The sequence below is a fragment of the Ascaphus truei genome, chromosome 20, assembly GCF_040206685.1.
Source record: "Ascaphus truei isolate aAscTru1 chromosome 20, aAscTru1.hap1, whole genome shotgun sequence".
NCBI classification, from domain to species: domain Eukaryota; kingdom Metazoa; phylum Chordata; class Amphibia; order Anura; family Ascaphidae; genus Ascaphus; species Ascaphus truei.
In genome coordinates, this window is record NC_134502.1 from 25,713,994 (window position 1) to 25,739,224 (window position 25,231).

Consider the following 25,231-nt stretch of genomic DNA (forward strand, 5'->3'; position numbering starts at 1 on the left):
GGGTAGGGTCACACTGCTTACTGTATGGTTAGTAGGACAAAGCTCATTGGGAAGTGAATAGGGTTGGGACAGGCTGCTGTTCTCTGTGAAAGGTAAGACAAGTTGGGGGTTTAACCCTTCTGCTCCCCCCTCTGCTGGTTTTATTAATGGGGTATTTTATGGTGTGGGGATGAGAAGATTTAGCCCCTGTCTTTGTTTTTTGGGGAGTGGGGCTGCACCATGTGTTTGCTTTGTCTGCAGGTGACCCCCCCCCATCCTTTGGTTTGGGAATGCCATGAAAATATATTCTGCAGCCTGAAGTAGTGCTGTGTATGACCTGTATACACAGCGCGGGCAGCAGCAGTGCCAGCCCCTCCCTCGCACACACTACTACACCATGCCATGTATACACAGCACAGGTACAGCGCGGGCAGCAGCAGTGCCAGCCCCTCCCTCGCACACACTACTACACCATGACATGTATACACAGCACAGGTACAGCGCGGGCAGCGGCAGTGCCAACCTACACACACACACTACTACATCATGCCATGTATACACAGCACAGGGGCAGCGCGGGCAGCGGCAGTGCCAGCCTCCCCCACACACACTACTACACCATGCCATGTATACACAGCACAGGTACAGCGCGGGCAGCGGCAGTGCCAACCTACACACACACACACACACTACTACACCATGACATGTATACACAGCACAGGTACAGCGCGGGCAGCGGCAGTGCCAGCCTCCCCCACACACACTACTACACCATGCCATGTATACACAGCACAGGTACAGCGCGGGCAGCGGCAGTGCCAGCCTCCCCCTCACACACACTACTACACCATGCCATGTATACACAGCATAGGTACAGCGCGGGCAGCGGCAGTGCCAGCCTCCTCCTCACACACACTACTACAACATGCCATGTATACACAGCACAGGTACAGCGCGGGCAGCGGCAGTGCCAGCCTCCCCCCCCCCACACACACACTACTACACCATGCCATGTATACACAGCACAGGTACAGGGCGGGCAGCGGCAGTGCCAGCCTCCCCCTCACACACTACTACACCATGCCATGTATACACAGCACAGGTACAGCGCGGGCAGTGGCAGTGCCAGCCTCCCCTCACACACACACACACCACTACACCATGCCATGTATACACAGCACAGGTACAGGGCGGGCAGCGGCAGTGCCAGCCTCCCCCTCACACACTACTACACCATGCCATGTATACACAGCACAGGTACAGAGCGGGCAGCGGCAGTGCCAGCCTCCCCCCTCACACACTACTACACCATGCCATGTATACACAGCACAGGTACAGGGCGGGCAGCGGCAGTGCCAGCCTCCCCCCTCACACACTACTACACCATGCCATGTATACACAGCACAGGTACAGCGTGGGCAGCGGCAGTGCCAGCCTCCCCCTCTCACACACTACTACACCATGCCATGTATACACAGCACAGGTACAGCGCGGGCAGCAGCAGTGCCAGCCTCCCCCCTCACACACTACTACACCATGCCATGTATACACAGCACAGGTACAGCGTGGGCAGCGGCAGTGCCAGCCTCCCCCTCTCACACACTACTACACCATGCCATGTATACACAGCACAGGTACAGCGTGGGCAGCGGCAGTGCCAGCCTCCCCCTCACACACTACTACACCATGCCATGTATACACAGCACAGGTACAGCGCGGGCAGCGGCAGTGCCAGCCTCCCCCTCACACACACACTACTACACCATGCCATGTATACACAGCACAGGTACAGCGCGGGCAGCGGCAGTGCCAGCCTCCCCCTCACACACTACTACACCATGCCATGTATACACAGCACAGGTACAGCGCGGGCAGTGGCAGTGCCAGCCTCCCCCTCTCACACACTACTACACCATGCCATGTATACACAGCACAGGTACAGCGCGGGCAGCGGCAGTGCCAGCCTCCCCCTCTCACACTACTACACCATGCCATGTATACACAGCACAGGTACAGCGCGGGCAGCGGCAGTGCCAGCCTCCCCTCACACACACACTACTACACCACCATGCCATGTATACACAGCACAGGCAGTGGCAGTGCCAGAGAGACACACAAACACTACTGCACCGTGACGTGTATACAGTACACAGCATAGGTATGAGGAAGTGGGTAACGAGTTTTGTCACATTGCGCTAATTGCTGACCTGACTGCTGATAACAGGTCACGTGTTCATCTCGGTCACATGACTGCTGAGGCCAGCATACCCAAACCCTTAACCCCTTCAGTGCCGAAAGGAGGCTTCAACCCTCCCAGGCCATAAACACCCCCCCCTCTCCCCCCGTTACAAACCATTATCGTTTATGTGTAACCATCTTTACTTTTCCCCTATAGCAAATGCCCCTTACACCCCACTAATCCCAAACTTTCCCATCAACCCCCCCCCCCAAGAAATATATCTTATTCCAAATCCTATTTTTGCGGGGCCTTTTAAATATGGCCGCCCTCGTCACTTTCTGAGGGAAACCCCTTTTAAGATCTCTGCAGTGACATTTGGGGGTCCGACCCGTTAACGGGCTCCCGGCGGGAGCGACGCGCGCAGCGTGTGGTGAGGGGTTTGCATGGGGCGAAGGTTTCGGGGCTGGGGTTTGCAAAGCTATTTAACACCTTATACTGGGGGGGATGAGGGGGAAGGGGTTATATCATGAGACGGGATTACAGGAAAGTGGGTTAATCCCGAATTGAAGTGACACAGCAAAACCCTGCGCAGATCCCTCCCCCCCCGCGCGCAGATCCCCCCCCCCCCGCGCGGATCCCCCCCGCTACAAGAGAGGGAGGATTTGCTGCTGTCTGCAGTGAGTAGCACCTTTCTCCTTCTCTCACCCTCTCTCGCCCTCTCTCTCGCCCTCTCTCTTGCCCTCTCTCTCGCCCTCTCTCTCGCCCTCTCTCTCACCCTCTCTCTCACCCTCTCTCTCACCCTCTCTCTCACCCTCTCTCTCCCTCTCATCACACTCATAGTGTCAGTGTTTGTGTCTCACTTTGTCCCTATCTATCTCTGCCCATGTCACTGTCCCTTAATCTTTGTGTCACACTCTCCCCTGTCTCACTGTACCATTCCCTCCCATGTCCCACACAGACCCTCTCCCCCTGTCACCCTCTCTCTCCCACACAGAAGTCCCTCTCCCCGTGTCACCTTCTCTCCCCCCTAACTCCCACACAGACCCCTCTCCCCCTGTCATTGTCACCCCCTCTCTCCCCCCGTGTCACCTTTTCTCTCCCCCACACAGACCCCCTTGTTCCATCCTTTACTCTCCCCTTGTCACCCTCTCTCTCCCACACAGAACCCTCTCTCCCCCTGTGTCACCTTCTCTCCCCCCTAACTCCCACACAGACCCCTCTCCCCCTGTCATTGTCATCCTCTCTCTCCCCCCTGTCACCCTCTCTCTCCCACACAGACCCCTCTCTCCCCCTGTGTCACCTTCTCTCCCCCCTAACTCCCACACAGACCCCTCTCCCCCTGTCATTGTCATCCTCTCTCTTCCCCCTGTCACCCTCTCTCTCCCACACAGACCCCTCTCTCCCCCTGTGTCACCTTCTCTCCCCCCTAACTCCAACACAGACCCCTCTCCCCCTGTCATTGTCATCCTCTCTTCCCCCTGTCACTCTCTCTCTCCCACACAGACGTCCCTCTCCCCGTGTCACCTTCTCTCCCCCCTAACTCCCACACAGACCCCTCTCCCCCTGTCATTGTCATCCTCTCTCTCCTCCCTGTCACCCTCTCTCTCCCACACAGACCCCCCCCCCTCTCCCTTAGCCCATTGCTCTGCCCGTTGCCCTTTGCCCTGCCCTCTGCCCTTTGCCCTGCCCGTTGGCGTGACTGGTGTTCTGTCCCAGAGATTCTTTGGCAGACATGGAAGCAGCAGCACTCGTATCTCGGGTCAGACACGCCGGTGTGAGGGGGCTGATGGACTCTCGGGTGGTCTTTGGAGTGGCTCTTGTCCTCATGCTGTTAACCCCGTGCACCCTGGCTCAGCGGACAGGGGCAGGCGTCTGTGTCACCCTCCCGTTCTCCCTCCAGGTCCCACATGGAGATGCTCACCCCCCTGCTGGCTCTCCTCTGCTACCTGTGTCCGCCGGGGACCCTCTCTTACCCCACGTCGGACCCTGCCCCCGCCCTGCGCTTCGTGGCGCTGGGCGACTGGGGGGGGCTGCCCCTCCCCCCCTACCACACGGCCCGCGAGATGCTGACGGCGCAGGAAGTGGGCAAAACCGTAGCCGCAATGGGGGCGGACTTCATCCTGTCTCTGGGAGACAACTTCTACTACGATGGAGTGAAAGACGTCAACGACTCCAGGTTTAAGGTGACAACGGCAGCCTCTCCCGGCACGCACACTACTACACCTTACACACACCTTACACACTACACACTACTACACCATGCCATGTATACACAACGGCAGCCTCTCCCGGCACGCACACTACTACACCTTACACACACCTTACACACACCTTACACACTACACACTACTACACCATGTCATGTATACACAACGCCAGCCTCTCCCGGCACGCACACTACTACACCTTACACACCTTACACACTACACACTACTACACCATGTCATGTATACACAACGCCAGCCTCTCCCGTCTCGCACACTACTACACCTTACACACACCTTACACACTACACACTACACACTACTACACCATGTCATGTATACACAACGCCAGCCTCTCCCGGCACGCACACTACTACACCTTACACACCTTACACACTACTACACCATGCCATGTATACACAACGCCAGCCTTTCCCGGCACGCACACTACTACACCATGCCATGTATATACAGTGCCAGCCTCCCCCCTCACACACTACTACACCATGTCATGTATACACAGTGCCAGCCTCCCCCCTCACACACTACTACACCATGTCATGTATACACAGTGCCAGCCTCCCCCCTCACGCACACTACTACACCATGCCATGTATACACAACGCCAGCCTCTCCCGTCACACACACTACTACACCATGTCATGTATACACAACGCCAGTCTCTCCCAGCACGCACACTACTACACCATGCCATGTAAACACAGTGCCAGCCTCCCCGTCACACACACTACTACACCATGTCATGTATACACAACGCCAGCCTCTCCCAGCACGCACACTACTACACCATGCCATGTATACACAGTGCCAGGCTCCCCCCTCACACACACTGCTACACCATGCCATGTATACACAGTGCCAGCCTCCCCCACACACACACTACTACACCATGCCATGTATACACAGTGCCAGGCTCCCCCCTCACACACACTCCTACACCATGCCATGTATACACAGTGCCAGCCTCCCCCACACACACACTGCTACACCATGCCATGTATACACAGTGCCAGCCTCCCCCTCACACACATTACTACACCATGTCATGTATACACAGTGCCAGCCTCCCCCTCACACACACTACTACACCATGCCATGTATACACAGTGCCAGCCTCCCCCACACACACACTACTACACCATGCCATGTATACACAGTGCCAGCCTCCCCCACACACACACTGCTACACCATGCCATGTATACACAGTGCCAGCCTCCCCCACACACACACTGCTACACCATGCCATGTATACACAGTGCCTGCCTCCCCCTCACACACATTACTACACCATGTCATGTATACACAGTGCCAGCCTCCCCGTCACGCACACTACTACACCATGCCATGTATACACAGTGCCAGCCTCCCCCCTCACACACACTACTACACCATGCCATTTATGCACAGTGCCTGCCTCCCCCCTCTCACACTGCTACACCATGCCATGTATACACAGTGCCAGCCTCCCCCACACACACACTGCTACACCGTGCCATGTATACACAGTGCCAGCCTCCCCCTCACACACATTACTACACCATGTCATGTATACACAGTGCCAGCCTCCCCCACACACACACTGCTACACCATGTCATGTATACACAGTGCCAGCCTCCCCCCCACACACACTGCTACACCATGTCATGTATACACAGTGCCAGCCTCCCCCATCACGCACACAACTACACCATGCCATGTATACACAGTGCCAGCCTCCCCCCTCACACACACTACTACACCATGCCATGTATACACAGTGCCAGCCTCCCCCATCACGCACACAACTACACCATGCCATGTGTACACAACGCCAGCCTCCACCCTCTCACACACTACTACACCATGCCATGTATACACAGTGCCAGCCTCCCCCCTCTCACACACTACTACACCATGCCATTTATACACAGTGCCAGCCTCCCCCACACACACACTGCTACACCATGCCATGTATACACAGTGCCAGCCTCCCCCTCACACACACTACTACACCATGCCATGTATACACAGTGCCAGCCTCCCCCACACACACACTACTACACCATGCCATGTATACACAGTGCCAGCCTCCCCCTCACACACACTGCTACACCATGCCATGTATACACAGTGCCAGCCTCCCCCACACACACTGCTACACCATGCCATGTATACACAGTGCCAGCCTCCCCGTCACACACACTGCTACACCATGTCATGTATACACAGTGCCAGCCTCCCCCACACACACACTGCTACACCATGCCATGTATACACAGTGCCAGCCTCCCCCACACACACACTGCTACACCATGCCATGTATACACAGTGCCAGCCTCCCCCACACACACACTGCTACACCATGCCATGTATACACAGTGCCAGCCTCTCCCCTCACACACTGCTACACCGTGCCATGTATACACAGTGCCAGCCTCCCCCACACACACACTGCTACACCATGCCATGTATACACAGTGCCAGCCTCCCACACACACACTGCTACACCATGCCATGTATACACAGTGCCAGCCTCTCCCCTCACACACTGCTACACCGTGCCATGTATACACAGTGCCAGCCTCCCACACACACACTGCTACACCATGCCATGTATACACAGTGCCAGCCTCCCCCCTCACACACTGCTACACCATGCCATGTATACACAGTGCCAGCCTCCCCCACACACACTGCTACACCATGCCATGTATACACAGTGCCAGCCTCCCCCTCACACACATTACTACACCATGTCATGTATACACAGTGCCAGCCTCCCCCACACACACACTGCTACACCATGCCATGTATACACAGTGCCAGCCTCCCCCACACACACACTGCTACACCATGCCATGTATACACAGTGCCAGCCTCCCCCACACACACACTGCTACACCATGCCATGTATACACAGTGCCAGCCTCCCCCACACACACACTGCTACACCATGCCATGTATACACAGTGCCAGCCTCCCCCTCTCACACACTACTACACCATGCCATGTATACACAGTGCCAGCCTCCCCCTCACACACACTGCTACACCATGCCATGTATACACAGTGCCAGCCTCCCCCACACACACTGCTACACCATGCCATGTATACACAGTGCCAGCCTCCCCGTCACACACACTGCTACACCATGTCATGTATACACAGTGCCAGCCTCCCCCACACACACACTGCTACACCATGCCATGTATACACAGTGCCAGCCTCCCCCACACACACACTGCTACACCATGCCATGTATACACAGTGCCAGCCTCCCCCACACACACACTGCTACACCATGCCATGTATACACAGTGCCAGCCTCTCCCCTCACACACTGCTACACCGTGCCATGTATACACAGTGCCAGCCTCCCCCACACACACACTGCTACACCATGCCATGTATACACAGTGCCAGCCTCCCACACACACACTGCTACACCATGCCATGTATACACAGTGCCAGCCTCTCCCCTCACACACTGCTACACCGTGCCATGTATACACAGTGCCAGCCTCCCACACACACACTGCTACACCATGCCATGTATACACAGTGCCAGCCTCCCCCCTCACACACTGCTACACCATGCCATGTATACACAGTGCCAGCCTCCCCCACACACACTGCTACACCATGCCATGTATACACAGTGCCAGCCTCCCCCTCACACACATTACTACACCATGTCATGTATACACAGTGCCAGCCTCCCCCACACACACACTGCTACACCATGCCATGTATACACAGTGCCAGCCTCCCCCACACACACACTGCTACACCATGCCATGTATACACAGTGCCAGCCTCCCCCACACACACACTGCTACACCATGCCATGTATACACAGTGCCAGCCTCCCCCACACACACACTGCTACACCATGCCATGTATACACAGTGCCAGCCTCCCCCTCTCACACACTACTACACCATGCCATGTATACACAGTGCCAGCCTCCCCCACACACACACTACTACACCATGCCATGTATACACAGTGCCAGCCTCCCCCACACACACACTGCTACACCATGCCATGTATACACAGTGCCTGCCTCCCCCTCACACACATTACTACACCATGTCATGTATACACAGTGCCAGCCTCCCCGTCACGCACACTACTACACCATGCCATGTATACACAGTGCCAGCCTCCCCCCTCACACACACTACTACACCATGCCATTTATGCACAGTGCCTGCCTCCCCCCTCTCACACTGCTACACCATGCCATGTATACACAGTGCCAGCCTCCCCCACACACACACTGCTACACCGTGCCATGTATACACAGTGCCAGCCTCCCCCTCACACACATTACTACACCATGTCATGTATACACAGTGCCAGCCTCCCCCACACACACACTGCTACACCATGTCATGTATACACAGTGCCAGCCTCCCCCCCACACACACTGCTACACCATGTCATGTATACACAGTGCCAGCCTCCCCCATCACGCACACAACTACACCATGCCATGTATACACAGTGCCAGCCTCCCCCCTCACACACACTACTACACCATGCCATGTATACACAGTGCCAGCCTCCCCCATCACGCACACAACTACACCATGCCATGTGTACACAACGCCAGCCTCCACCCTCTCACACACTACTACACCATGCCATGTATACACAGTGCCAGCCTCCCCCCTCTCACACACTACTACACCATGCCATTTATACACAGTGCCAGCCTCCCCCACACACACACTGCTACACCATGCCATGTATACACAGTGCCAGCCTCCCCCTCACACACACTACTACACCATGCCATGTATACACAGTGCCAGCCTCCCCCACACACACACTACTACACCATGCCATGTATACACAGTGCCAGCCTCCCCCTCACACACACTGCTACACCATGCCATGTATACACAGTGCCAGCCTCCCCCACACACACTGCTACACCATGCCATGTATACACAGTGCCAGCCTCCCCGTCACACACACTGCTACACCATGTCATGTATACACAGTGCCAGCCTCCCCCACACACACACTGCTACACCATGCCATGTATACACAGTGCCAGCCTCCCCCACACACACACTGCTACACCATGCCATGTATACACAGTGCCAGCCTCCCCCACACACACACTGCTACACCATGCCATGTATACACAGTGCCAGCCTCTCCCCTCACACACTGCTACACCGTGCCATGTATACACAGTGCCAGCCTCCCCCACACACACACTGCTACACCATGCCATGTATACACAGTGCCAGCCTCCCACACACACACTGCTACACCATGCCATGTATACACAGTGCCAGCCTCTCCCCTCACACACTGCTACACCGTGCCATGTATACACAGTGCCAGCCTCCCACACACACACTGCTACACCATGCCATGTATACACAGTGCCAGCCTCCCCCCTCACACACTGCTACACCATGCCATGTATACACAGTGCCAGCCTCCCCCACACACACTGCTACACCATGCCATGTATACACAGTGCCAGCCTCCCCCTCACACACATTACTACACCATGTCATGTATACACAGTGCCAGCCTCCCCCACACACACACTGCTACACCATGCCATGTATACACAGTGCCAGCCTCCCCCACACACACACTGCTACACCATGCCATGTATACACAGTGCCAGCCTCCCCCACACACACACTGCTACACCATGCCATGTATACACAGTGCCAGCCTCCCCCACACACACACTGCTACACCATGCCATGTATACACAGTGCCAGCCTCCCCCTCTCACACACTACTACACCATGCCATGTATACACAGTGCCAGCCTCCCCCACACACACACTACTACACCATGTCATGTATACACAGTGCCAGCCTCCCCCACACACACACTGCTACACCATGCCATGTATACACAGTGCCAGCCTCCCCCACACACACACTGCTACACCATGTCATGTATACACAGTGCCAGCCTCCCCCCCTCTCACTCACTACTACACCATGCCATGTATACACAGTGCCAGCCTCCCCCACACACACACTGCTACACCATGCCATGTATACACAGTGCCAGCCTCCCCCACACACACACTGCTACACCATGCCATGTATACACAGTGCCAGCCTCCCCCACACACACACTGCTACACCATGCCATGTATACACAGTGCCAGCCTCCCCCCTCACACACACTACTACACCATGCCATGTATACACAGTGCCAGCCTCCCCCCTCACACACACTACTACACCATGCCATGTATACACAGTGCCAGCCTCCCCCACACACACACTGCTACACCATGCCATGTATACACAGTGCCAGCCTCCCCCACACACACACTACTACACCATGCCATGTATACACAGTGCCAGCCTCCCCCTCACACACACTACTACACCATGCCATGTATACACAGTGCCAGCCCCCCCCTCACACACACTACTACACCATGCCATGTATACACAGTGCCTGCCTCCCCCACACACACACTGCTACACCATGCCATGTATACACAGTGCCAGCCTCCCCCACACACACACTGCTACACCATGTCATGTATACACAGTGCCAGCCTCCCCCACACACACACTACTACACCATGCCATGTATACACAGTGCCAGCCTCCCCCCTCACACACTGCTACACCATGTCATGTATACACAGTGCCAGCCTCCCCCACACACACTGCTACACCATGCCATGTATACACAGTGCCAGCCTCCCCCACACACACACTGCTACACCGTGCCATGTATACACAGTGCCAGCCTCCCCCTCACACACTACTACACTATGCCATGTATACACAGTGCCAGCCTCCCCCACACACACACTGCTACACCATGCCATGTATACACAGTGCCAGCCTCCCCCACACACACACTACTACACCATGCCATGTATACACAGTGCCAGCCTCCCCCCTCACACACACTACTACACCATGCCATGTATACACAGTGCCAGCCTCCCCCCTCACACACACTGCTACACCATGCCATTTATGCACAGTGCCTGCCTCCCCCCTCTCACACTGCTACACCATGCCATGTATACACAGTGCCAGCCTCCCCCACACACACACTACTACACCATGCCATGTATACACAGTGCCAGCCTCCCCCACACACACACTGCTACACCATGCCATGTATACACAGTGCCAGCCTCCCCCACACACACACTGCTACACCATGTCATGTATACACAGTGCCAGCCTCCCCCACACACACACTACTACACCATGCCATGTATACACAGTGCCAGCCTCCCCCCTCACACACACTACTACACCATGCCATTTATGCACAGTGCCTGCCTCCCCCCTCTCACACTGCTACACCATGCCATGTATACACAGTGCCAGCCTCCCCCACACACACACTGCTACACCGTGCCATGTATACACAGTGCCTGCCTCCCCCTCACACACATTACTACACCATGTCATGTATACACAGTGCCAGCCTCCCCCACACACACACTGCTACACCATGCCATGTATACACAGTGCCAGCCTCCCCCACACACACACTACTACACCATGTCATGTATACACAGTGCCAGCCTCCCCCTCACACACATTACTACACCATGTCATGTATACACAGTGCCAGCCTCCCCCACACACACACTGCTACACCGTGCCATGTATACACAGTGCCAGCCTCCCCCTCACACACATTACTACACCATGTCATGTATACACAGTGCCAGCCTCCCCCACACACACACTGCTACACCATGTCATGTATACACAGTGCCAGCCTCCCCCATCACGCACACAACTACACCATGCCATGTGTACACAACGCCAGCCTCCACCCTCTCACACACTACTACACCATGCCATGTATACACAGTGCCAGCCTCCCCCCTCTCACACACTACTACACCATGCCATTTATACACAGTGCCAGCCTCCCCCCTCTCACACACTACTACACCATGACATGTATACACAGCACAGGTACAGCGCGGGCAGCGGCAGTGCCAGTCTCCCCCTCACACACACTACTACACCATGCCATGTATACACAGTGCCAGCCTCCCCCCTCTCACACTACTACCCCATGCGATGTATACACAGTGCCAGCCTCCCTGTCACACACACTACTACACCATGCCATGTATACACAGTGCCAGCCTCCCCCTCACACACTACTACACCATGCCATGTATACACAGCACAGGTACAGCGCGGGCAGCGGCAGTGCCAGCCTCCCCCTCTTACACACTACTACACCATGACATGTATACACAGCACAGGTACAGCGCGGGCAGCGGCAGTGCCAGCCTCCCCCTCACACACACTACTACACCATGCCATGTATACACAGCACAGGTACAGCGCGGACAGCGGCAGTGCCAGCCTCCCCCTCACACACTACTACACCATGCCATGTATACACAGTGCCAGCCTCTCCCGGCACGCACACTACTACACCATGCCATGTATACACAGCACAGGTACAGCGCGGGCAGCAGCAGTGCCAGCCTCCCCCTCACACTACTACACTATGCCATGTATACACAGCACAGGTACAGCGTGGGCAGCAGCAGTGCCAGACTCCCCCTCACACACACTACTACACCATGTCATGTATACACAGCACAGGTACAGCGCGGGCAGCGGCAGTGCCAGCCTCCCCCTCACACACACTACTACACCATGCCATGTATACACAGCACAGGTACAGCGCGGGCAGCGGCAGTGCCAGCCTCCCCCCTCACACACTACTACACCATGCCATGTATACACAGCACAGGTACAGCGCAGGCAGCGGCAGTGCCAGCCTCCCCCTCACACTACCACACTATGCCATGTATACCTAGCGCGGGCAGCGCTCCTAACCCTTCGGTACCCCCCTTGCAGAACACGTACGAGGGGATTTTCCGGGCCGAGTCCCTGCGTGGGCTCCCGTGGTACATCATGGCAGGAAATCACGACCACAACGGGAACGTTTCAGCTCAGATCGCTTATTCTAACGTCTCTTCCCGCTGGTAATGCCCGTACCCACCACTGGGGGCAGTGCCCGTACCCACCACTGGGGTAATGCCCGTACCCACCACTGGGGTAATGCCCGTACCCACCACTGGGGGTAATGCCCGTACCCACCGCTGGGGTAATGCCCGTACCCACCACTGGGGTAATGCCCGTACCCACCACTGGGGTAATGCCCGTACCCACCACTGGGGGCAGTGCCCGTACCCACCACTGGGGTAATGCCCGTTCCCACCACTGGGGTAATGCCCGTACCCACCACTGGGGTAATGCCCGTACTCACCACTTGGGTAATGCCCGTACTCACCACTTGGGTAATGCCCGTCCCCACCACTGGGGACAGTGCCCATACCCACCACTGGGGTAATGCCCGTACCCACCACTGTGGGCAGTGCCCGTACCCACCACTGGGGTAATGCCCGTTCCCACCACTGGGGTAATGCCCGTACCCACCACTGGGGTAATGCCCGTTCCCACCACTGGGGTAATGCCCGTACCCACCACTGGGGTAATGCCCGTAACCACCACTGGGGTAATGCCCGTTCCCACCACTGGGGGCAGTGCCCGTACCCACCACTGGGGTAATGCCCGTTCCCACCACTGGGGTAATGCCCGTACCCACCACTGGGGTAATGCCCGTACCCACCACTGGGGTAATGCCCGTTCCCACCACTGGGGTAATGTCCGTACCCACCACTGGGGTAATGCCCGTACCCACCACTGGGGTAATGCCCGTTCCCACCACTGGGGGCAGTGCCCGTACCCACCACTGGGGTAATGCCCGTTCCCACCACTGGGGGCAGTGCCCGTACCCACCACTGGGGTAATGCCCGTACCCACCACTGGGGTAATGCCCGTTCCCACCACTGGGGTAATGTCCGTACCCACCACTGGGGTAATGCCCGTACCCACCACTGGGGTAATGCCCGTACCCACCACTGGGGTAATGCCCGTTCCCACCACTGGGGTAATGCCCGTACCCACCACTGGGGTAATGACCGTACCCACCACTGGGGTAATGCCCGTACCCACCACTGGGGTAATGCCCGTACCCACCACTGGGGTAATGCCCGTTCCCACTACTGGGGGCAGTGCACGTACCCACCGCTGGGGTAATGCCCGTACCCACCACTGGGGTAATGCCTGGGGTGGAAGGAAGGGGCGCCACATCCATATATAGGGGCATGTTTTTTAGTAAGGGGGGGGCTTGTAGGGTGAATGGTTTTTATAAGGGGAAATTATTCTTGTAGAGGGAAAGGTTTTTATAAGGGGGGGGGCCTGTAGGGTGAATGGGTTTTTATAAGGGGGGGGCTGTACGGTGAATGGTTTTTATAAGGGGGGGCCTGTAGGGTGAATGGGTTTTTATAAGGGGGGGGCTGTAGGGTGAATGGTTTTTATAAGGGGGGGCTGTAGGGTGAATGGGTTTTTATAAGGGGGGGCTTGTAGGGTGAATGGTTTTTATAAGGGGGGGCTTAAGGGTGAATGTTTTTTTAAGGGGGGGGCTGTAGGGTGAATTGGTTTTTATAAGGGGGGGGGGCTGTAGGGTGAATGGGTTTTATAAGGGGGGGGTTTGTAGGGTGAATGGGTTTTTATAAGGGGGGGCCTGTAGGGTGAATGGTTTTTATAAGGGGGGGGGGCTGTAGGGCGAATGGGTTTTTATAAGGGGGGGCCTGTAGGGTGAATGGTTTTTGTAAGGGGGGGGCTGTAGGGTGAATGGGTTTTTATAAGGGGGGCTGTAGGGTGAATGGGTTTTTATAAGGGGGGGGCTGTAGGGTGAATGTGTTTTTATAAGGGGGGGCTGTAGGGTGAATGTTTTTTTATAAGGGGGGGCTGTAGGGTGAATGGGTTTTTATAAGGGGGGGGCTGTAGGGTGAATGGGTTTTTATAAGGGGGGGGCTGTAGGGTGAATGGGTTTTTATAAGGGGGGGGCTGTAGGGTGAATGGGTTTTTATAAGGGGGGGCTGTAGGGTGAATGGGTTTTTATAAGGGGGGGGCTGTAGGGTGAATGGTTTTTTATAAGGGGGGGCCTGTAGGGTGAATGGTTTTTATATGGGGAGGGCTGTAGGGTGAATGGGTTTTTATACGGGGGGGCCTGTAGGGTGAATGGTTTTTTATAAGGGGGGGCTTGTAGGGGAATGGATTTTATAAGGGGGGCTTGTAGGGGAATGGATTTTATAAGGGGGGGCTTGTAGGGGAATGGATTTTTATAAGGGGGGGCTTGTAAGGGGAAGGGTTTTTGTAGGGGGAATGGTTTTTATAAGGGGGGAAATAGTTTTATTTATTTTTTAGGTACTGTATAAAGATAAGTACAACAAAAATTAAATGGGGGAGGTACAGAAAAGAAAAGGGGGAGGGGTGGTACATATTCTCAGATACATATAGAGCCTATCCAATATCTAAAATGGCGTCAGCTGGTCAACGATAGTCTACATTGTCTGTTTCACTTGGAATTGTAGCATGAGAACGCTTGAGTCACGTTTGTAGCCACGTTTGTAGAACGCTTGAGTCATGTTTGTAGCCAGTTATCTCCGCGAGGGGTCCCAAATCGCCAACAATCCCTCAACCGAGTCATTAAGGAAAGAAGTCCTCTCTTCATAACCCGATATCAACTAGACGTTGTCAATGGTCATCAGAAAGCTCGGAGCGTCTCCTCTTCCAAGAAGCCACAACGTGGGCATCTGGTGTCCCGGAGAATATATGAACTGAGCGTTTACGCTCTTGATAAGCAATATCTGGGCTTTAGTTATTTAATACAGCCAACCACGGGGTACGGTGTGATCGAATGACCCAGCAGCTTAGTAACTAGGTTGAACAATGTGCTTCCCGTAGTGTCCCAACTGGTGGACAATTCCACCAGGTATGTAGGAAGGAGCCAATCTGACCACAACCTCTAAAACAGAGAGGAGACTGACCTGCATTAAGTGTATCTGGAGTCGGGAATTTCTAACTATTTCCCTTTCATGGCTGTGTTTATGGAGACTGGAGTGATGGACTCTCAGATGTCGTCCCACACCTCCCAGATTCCCATTGCCCAATGTTGCTTGCATCTTCAGTCTTGCCATCTGAAATCGGATCCGGGTATAAAATTGACATAAGACTTTTCGTAGGTGGGAAGAAGGCTCTACCGTTATAGAGTTGCCCACCAGAGCTACTGTCAAAGGTCATAGGTTGGTTTTATTATTCCAATCTTTCAATGTTTCGGTCCCATGACGGACCCTTTGTCAAGGCTCTGCAGACCATCTCAAAGTAGGCGTTCGTAGTGATTTCGTCTGGAACCGTTTTCTGAATGAAGTGTCCTGATTTGAAGGTACCGGGAATAATTTGGTGTTGAGGGATCTTTTTAGTTGTTCCTTTTCAAGAGATCAACTGATTTAATTTTAAGTTGACCATGTCTCTCTGGCCTTTTTTGTGGTTCCATTTTCAATCCACCAAGAGAATGATGTACTCGGCAGACCAGGGTCGAACAAAGGGATATTAAACAGAACGGGAAGCATGTTGGAATTTGGAGAACATGAATCTTTTTTTGCAACCGATTCCACCCCAAATGTTGAGAGAGAGAAGTGGTAGGAAGTACATGATCGTTTTGGGCTCTTGTTTTCGGTGGGAAACAGAATGGAGACTAATGGCTTAGGGTCAAGGGACCGTGATTTTCAATGTCCACCCAGCAGGTAGAATTGGGAACAGAATGCCTAAGGGCGCTGCTCTGCAATATACAGGGAACGACCACTTGGGACGGAGCAGAACATTACGTCTTGTTCTAGGTTTGTGTTTATTCCAAGAAAAACTAGTCTCGTTTTTGCAGGTCCTCTATATCTTGGCATTTTGACCTTGACGGGAAGAGCACTAAATAGAAGATTTTTTTGGTATTTTTTTTATTTGATTTTTGCCGATCCACGAGATTTGAAGATCTCGACCACGTTTCTAGGTCTTCTTCTGTTTTTCGGGGATTTGAAGATGTATGGATAATTAGCTTTTGTGTAAAGAATTATCATTCTTAGTCATTTTGACTCCGAGGTATGTTATGGATTCTTTTTGCCATCTGAACTTCAAATGAGCAGAGAATATTTTAGTGACCTCTGCGGGAAGGTTAATATTTAGAGTCTTTTGATTCGTGGCTATTATCCTTGAATCCTAAAACATTGTAAAGGTTAGGTAATATCAAAGGCTTGGTTATTGTAGCTATGATATTGTCAGACTGATTTGATATTCTTGTTTGCCTAAACGTAGCCAAGAAATGTTTGGATCCTTGCATATCATGATGGCCAGTGGTTCTATTGATAATGCAAATAATAACGATGAGAGGGGGCACCCTTGTCTTGTGCCATTTCTGATTGGTAACCATGCTGAAGCAAGCCTAGAGCTTCTGATTGTTGCGGAAGGAGAACTGTACAGTAAGTTTGGTCCAATTTGGGAAATGACCCCTAATGCCAAAATAATCTTGAATGTAGAAGGCCTTCTCACCATCAAGAGAGAGAAGCATCGCCGGAACCTTACTGGGATTGATGGAAGTGAATCAGATTCACAATCATGTGAATATTGTCAGGCGCCTGTCTACTGCCTGTAGGGTGAAATGGTTTTATACGGGGGAATTGTTATTCTAGAGAGAGTGATTTTTATGATGGGTTGCTTGTAGTGGGAATGGTCTTTCTAAGGGGTGTGCCTGTAGGGAAATGGTTTTTGGCGGTGGAGGGGGGATGTTCATCTTTTAGGGACTATGGTTATATAAGGGAAGGTTACTTGTAGGGGAATTGTGTTTATAAAAGGGGTGTTTATTTTGAAATAAGAATATGCAGTGTTGGAAGTAGCACTGCTGCTTTTATTTATAAATGTTCCATTTCTCTTACTTTTTAAGGAACTGGTTATTCATCAGAAATCCTTAACCATGTCACTGCCATTAGTACACTTTGCCCCTAAGAGGGACTGACCCCTTAATCATGTCACTGCCATTAGTACACTTTGCCCCTAGGAGGGACTGACCCCTTAATCATGTCACTGCCGTTAGTACACTTTGCCCCTAGGAGGGACTGACCCCTTAATCATGTCACTGCCGTTAGTACACTTTGCCCCTAGGAGGGACTGACCCCTTAATCATGTCACTGCCGTTAGTACACTTTGCCCCTAGGAGGGACTGACCCCTTAATCATGTCACTGCCGTTAGTACACTTTGCCCCTAGGAAGGACTGACCCCTTAACCATGTCCCTGCCATTAGTACACTTTGCCCCTAGGAAGGACTGACCCCTTAACCATGTCACTGCCATTAGTACACTTTGCCCCTAGGAGGGACTGTCCCCTTAACCATGTCACTGCCATTAGTACACTTTGCCCCTAGGAGGGACTGACCCCTTAACCATGTCCCTGCCATTAGTACACTTTGCCCCTAGGAGGGACTGACCCCTTAACCATGTCACTGCCATTAGTACACTTTGCCCCTGGGAGGGACTGACCCCTTAACCATGTCACTGCCATTAGTACACTTTGCCCCTAGGAGAGACTGACCCCTTAACCATGTCACTGCCATTAGTACACTTTGCCCCTAGGAGAGACTGACCCCTTAACCATGTCACTGCCATTAGTACACTTTGCCCCTAGGAGGGACTGACCCCTTAATCATGTCACTGCCATTAGTACACTTTGCCCCTAGGAGGGACTGACCCCTTAACCATGTCACTGCCATTAGTACACTTTGCCCCTAGGAGGGACTGACCCCTTAATCATGTCACTGCCATTAGTACACTTTGCCCCTAGGAGAGACTGACCCCTTAACCATGTCACTGACATTAGTACACTTTGCCCCTAGGAGGGACCGACCCCTTAACCCTGTCACTGCCATTAGTACACTTTGCCCCTAGGAGAGACTGACCCCTTAATCATGTCACTGCCATTAGTACACTTTGCCCCTAGGAGAGACTGACCCCTTAACCATGTCACTGACATTAGTACACTTTGCCCCTACGAGGGACCGACCCCTTAACCCTGTCACTGCCATTAGTACACTTTGCCCCTAGGAGGGACCGACCCCTTAACCATGTCACTGCCATTAGTACACTTTGCCCCTAGGAGGGACTGACCCCTTAACCATGTCACTGCCATTAGTACACTTTGCCCCTAGGAGGGACTGACCCCTTAATCATGTCACTGCCATTAGTACACTTTGCCCCTAGGAGAGACTGACCCCTTAACCATGTCACTGCCATTAGTACACTTTGCCCCTAGGAGGGACTGACCCCTTAATCATGTCACTGCCATTAGTACACTTTGCCCCTAGGAGGGACTGACCCCTTAACCATGTCACTGCCATTAGTACACTTTGCCCTAGGAGGGACTGACCCCTTAACCATGTCACTGCCATTAGTACACTTTGCCCCTAGGAGGGACTGACCCCTTAATCATGTCACTGCCATTAGTACACTTTGCCCCTAGGAGAGACTGACCCCTTAACCATGTCACTGCCATTAGTACACTTTGCCCCTAGGAGGGACTGACCCCTTAACCATGTCACTGCCATTAGTACACTTTGCCCCTAGGAGGGACTGACCCCTTAATCATGTCACTGCCATTAGTACACTTTGCCCCTAGGAGAGACTGACCCCTTAACCATGTCACTGACATTAGTACACTTTGCCCCTAGGAGGGACTGACCCCTTAATCATGTCACTGCCATTAGTACACTTTGCCCCTAGGAGGGACTGACCCCTTAACCATGTCACTGCCATTAGTACACTTTGCCCCTAGGAGGGACTGACCCCTTAATCATGTCACTGCCATTAGTACACTTTGCCCCTAGGAGAGACTGACCCCTTAACCATGTCACTGCCATTAGTACACTTTGCCCCTAGGAGAGACTGACCCCTTAACCATGTCACTGCCATTAGTACACTTTGCCCCTAGGAGAGACTGACCCCTTAACCATGTCACTGCCATTAGTACACTTTGCCCCTAGGAGGGACTGACCCCTTAACCATGTCACTGCCATTAGCACACTTTGTCCCTAGGAGGGACTGACCCGTTAACCATGTCACTGCCATTAGTACACTTTGCCCCTAGGAGGGACTGACCCCTTAACCATGTCACTGCCATTAGCACACTTTGTCCCTAGGAGGGACTGACCCGTTAACCATGTCACTGCCATTAGTACACTTTGCCCCTAGGAGAGACTGACCCCTTAACCATGTCACTGCCATTAGTACACTTTGCCCCTAGGAGAGACTGACCCCTTAACCATGTCCCACCACTCATGTTCTCAGAGCACCGTTCTTTGCCAGGACCCCACGAGACCCTCCTCTCTCTCTCTCTCTCCCCCGACCCAGGAATTTCCCCGATTATTACTACGACCTCTCCTTCTCGGTCCCGGGCAGCAACGCGTCCGTGCGGCTCGTGGTGCTGGACACGGTGACGCTGTGCGGGAATTCGGACGACTTTGTGGGGGGCCAGCCGGAGGGGCCGGAGAGCGCGGAGCGGGCCGGCCGGCAGCTGGCGTGGCTGCGGCAGAAGCTGGCCGGCGCCCGCGAGGACTACCTGCTGGTGGCCGGCCATTACCCGGTGTGGTCGGTGGCCGAGCACGGGCCCACCCACTGCCTGGTGAAGCACGTGGAGCCGCTGCTGAGGAAACACCGGGCCACGGCCTACCTGTGCGGGCACGACCACAACCTGCAGGTAACGGTGTGTGTGTGTGTGTGTGTGTGTGTGCCGGGGGGGGGAGGGGGACACCTGTGCGGGCACGACCACAACCTGCAGGTAACAGTGTGTGTGTGTGTGTGTGTGTGTGTGTGTGTGTGTGTGTGTGTGTGTGTGCCGGGGGGGGGGAGGGGACACCTGTGCGGGCACGACCACAACCTGCAGGTAACAGTGTGTGTGTGTGTGTGTGTGTGTGTGTGTGCCGGGGGGGGAGGGGACACCTGTGCGGGCACGACCACAACCTGCAGGTAACAGTGTGTGTGTGTGTGCCGGGGGGGGGGAGGGGACACCTGTGCGGGCACGACCACAACCTGCAGGTAACAGTGTGTGTGTGTGTGTGTGTGTGTGTGTGTGTGTGTGCTGGGGGAGGGGACACCTGTGCGGGCACGACCACAACCTGCAGGTAACAGTGTGTGTGTGTGTGCCGGGGGGGGGGAGGGGACACCTGTGCGGGCACGACCACAACCTGCAGGTAACAGTGTGTGTGTGTGTGTGTGTGTGTGTGTGTGTGTGTGCCGGGGGGAGGGGACACCTGTGCGGGCACGACCACAACCTGCAGGTAAGTGTGTGTGTGTGTGTGTGTGTGTGCCGGGGGGGGGAGGGGACACACCTGTGTGGGCACGACCACAACCTGCAGGTAACGGTGTGTGTGTGTGTGTGTGTGCCGGGGGGGGGAGGGGACACCTGTGCGGGCACGACCACAACCTGCAGGTAACGGTGTGTGTGTGTGTGTGCCGGCGGGGGGGAGGGGACACCTGTGCGGGCACGACCACAACCTGCAGGTAACTGTGTGTGTGTGTGCGCCGGGGGGGGGATGCGTGTGCCAGATGGGGGGGGGCTGTGTGTTTGGGGCACGTGTGTGCCAGGGGGTACCGGTGTTCGCCCTCTACCTTCTTCCCCCTCCCTTTCTCCCCCCCTTTCTCCCCCCCCCTCCCCCTCTTTCTCCCCCTCCTCCCTCCCTTTCTCCCCCTCCACCCTCCCTTTCTCCCCCTCCTCCCTCCCTTTCTCCCCCACTCCATCTCTTTCTCCCCCCCCATCCCTCTCTTTCTCCCCCCCTCCCTCTTTCTCCCCCCCCCCATCTCTTTCTCCCCCCCTTCCCTCTTTCTCCCCCCCTCCCTCTCTTTCTCCCCCCCTCCCTCTTTCTCCCCCTCCCTCTCTTTCTCCCCCCTCCCTCTTTCTCCCCCTCCCTCTCTTTCTCCCCCCCTCCCTCTTTCTCCCCCCCCCTCTTTCTCCCCCCTTCCTCTTTCTCCCCCCACCCTCTCTTTCTCCCTTTCTCCCCCCCTCCTCCCTTTCTCCTCTCCCCCTCCCTCTCTTTCCTCATCTCCTCTTCCCTCTCCTTCTCCTCCTCTTCCCCATCCCTCCTCCCTCTCTCTGTCTCTCTCTCTCTCTCTCTCTCTCTGCGTCTCTTGCTTCTCACCGCCATCTTTCTTCCCCCCCAGTATCTCCAGGATGACGCCGGCGTCGGCTACGTGCTGAGCGGGGCGGGAAACTTCGTTGAGCACTCCCTCAAGCACCAGGACAAAGTCCCCAAGGACTACCTCCGTTTCTACCACGCGGACACCACCTCCATGGGGGGCTACGCCTACGTGGAAATCACCCCCAAAGAGATGACCGTCACGTACATCCAGACGGGGGGCAAATGCCTCTTCCAGACCTCCCTGGCCCCTCGCTTCGGCTAAATCCTTGCCGGCGTTGACGCCCTTCGGTAGATTTTTGTTTTTTAACGTCGGCCTCCAAAAATATGGCGCCTTCTAGTTTTATAATCAAATTTAAAATATTTCTTAATCCCATGGAGAGAGCCGGGATAATGGGCCATTAGGGCTGCCATGGAGCGTCTCCGTGCTGTTTCCCTCCTCTCCTTGGCCCTACCCCCCCCCCCCCCCCGGGCTCCTGACACAGCCTCTTGATTGGCTGCGCCTCGGTAAGGCAGCCAATCAGGATGGGGGAAGCTGCCCAGCCCCCTAGCAGCAGCCCAGCTCTCTCCCCGTCCCCCCAAAGCCGGTCGGGTTACTATGTCCAGAGAGGCAACACCAGACACACACATGTCCAGTTTCGCCTCTCATTGTTACTGGACAGTGTCCAAATACAGGACAGTCCGGTTCCATACTGGGACACCTGGTGACCCTATTTGCCACCTCCACACGCCCCCACGGCTGATCAACCTTCGTTCAAGGTCATTTTTTTTTTTTTTTTTTGCTTTTCGATACAAATTTGGGCGCCGAAAACGTAAACAAAAAAGAAAACCTGCATTATTCGTACTTTAAATCATTTTCTGACGTAATTTTCGGCGTAAGTATGGCGCCGTTTCTCTCTCGTTTACATTTCGGAGGCGCTGTCCTTCTTTTTTTTTTTTTTTTTTTTTTTTTTTTAACCCCCCCACCCGCAAAAATAGAAATCGGTTTTATCGCGTGAATAGGGAGACGTTTAAATAAAACTCAGGGAAATTGACACGTGGGAATAATTTCGAGTGTCCTCGTCTCACCTCCTTCCCGATATCCTGTGTTATTCTAGATGTTGAAAAACCCGCTGCGTGTGTGTGTGCGTGTGTGTGTGCGTGCGTGTGTGTGTGTGTAAAAATTTTTTTTAATCGACTAAAGATCAGCTTGAAAATCACCTTTTAATGAGTCCCAAATTAAAGGAAGAAATATACATTGTTTGCCCTTTAAAAATAAATATCGCCTCTCCCTCCCTTTTTCAGCTTTCTCCCCTCTTTTCATCTCTCTCTGCTCTCTCCTCCCTGCCCGTTCGCTCTCCTTCCTCCCTCCCCACCCCCCTCGTTCTTCTCTTTCCTCCCTCCCCCCCTCGCTCTCCTTCCTCCCTCCCCCCCCTCGCTCTCCTTCCTCCCTCCCCCCCTCGCTGTCCTTCCTCCCTCCCCCCCCTCGCTCTCCTTTTTCTCTTCCTCCCCATCGCTTTCCTTCCTCCCTCCACCCTCCCTTGCTCTCCTTCCTCCCTCCCCCCCTCGCTCTCCTTTCTCTCTTCCTCCCCCTCGCTTTCCTTCCTCCCTCCACCCACCCTTGCTCTCCTTCCTCCCTCCCCTACCCTCGCGCTCCACCCTTTCCACCTCGCTCTCCCCCCCCTTGCTTTCTCTCCTCCTCATTCTCTTCTCCCCCCTCGCTCTCCTCCATTCCCTCCCCAGCTCGCTCACCTCCTTCCTCCTCTCGCTCTCTTCCCCCCTCGCTTTCCTCCCTTCCCACTCCTCGCTTACCTCCATTTCCCCCCCCCCCCAGCTCTCATCTCTCCCCTCTCGCTCTCCTTCCCCTCCCTTCAACCGTTCCCTTATTTACCTCTGTCCCCCCTCGCTGTCCTCCCCCTCTCGTTCTCCCGTTCTCCCGTTCTCCCCCCTCCCCCCTCGTTCTCCCCCTCCCCCCTCGTTCTCCCCCTCCCCCCTCGTTCTCCCCCTCCCCCTCGTTCTCCCCCTCCCCCCTCGTTCTCCCCCATCTTAATCCCCTCCCTTCCCTCCCCAGCTCGCTCACCTCCCTTCCCCCTCTCTTCCCCCTCCTCGCTTTCCTCCCTTCCCCCTCCTCGCTTTCCTCCATCCCCTCCTCACTCTCCTCCCCCCTTCGCTCTTCTTCCCTCCCCTCCTCCTGTTTCCTTATTTATCTCTGTATACTCCCTGCCCCCTCCTCTCCCTCTCCTCGCTCTCCTCCCCCTCCAGTTCCCTTATTTATCTGTATACTCCCTGCCCCTTTCTCACACCCCCTGCGCTCTCCTCCTCCCCCCCTCTCTCTCCCCCTCCTCCTGTTCCCTTATTTACCTCTGCATCCTCCCCTCTCCCCCCCATCAGAAAATTTAAAAATGTTGCTGCTTTTAACATGAAAATGTCACTATCAAATGAGCTGTTTCGCACTGTACATTCTCTCTCTCTCTCTGTTCCTGTCTGTCTCTGTCATTTAAGGGGTCAGTCATTTTTACCAGCATCTCAAAAGACTGCAGGGGAATCCGGGATCCAAAAATCAGCACTTTTCCATGAAAAGGCTATTTTTTGGTCTCGAAACCCCCCCAAATCTCACAGATCTGACTTAAAAAAAAAAAAAAGTGACGTCTGTAACAATGTCCTTGGATTTCATGTTAAATGAGGTTCGTTTATGAATCTGAATGTCTGTTTTTTCAGTACTGTTTATTCAATAAATTATAAATAAATACTTTTATCAAACGAGTCTCAGTTTCATTCGATCCGAAAGATTTCTACTAGTTA

General features: G+C 54.4%; 1 protein-coding gene across 1 annotated transcript; it reads left to right on the forward strand.

Annotated features, from left to right (window-relative positions):
- On the forward strand, nt 1–25,189 carry ACP5 (acid phosphatase 5, tartrate resistant). The gene is made up of 5 exons (XM_075577512.1): nt 1–92; nt 4,059–4,341; nt 13,233–13,360; nt 20,670–21,015; nt 22,476–25,189. The coding sequence occupies exons 2-5, from the start codon at nt 4,066–4,068 to the stop codon at nt 22,713–22,715; spliced, it is 990 nt and encodes a 329-aa protein (XP_075433627.1). The 5' UTR covers nt 1–92; nt 4,059–4,065; the 3' UTR covers nt 22,716–25,189.
- The last annotated feature ends 42 nt before the right edge of the window (nt 25,190–25,231 follow it).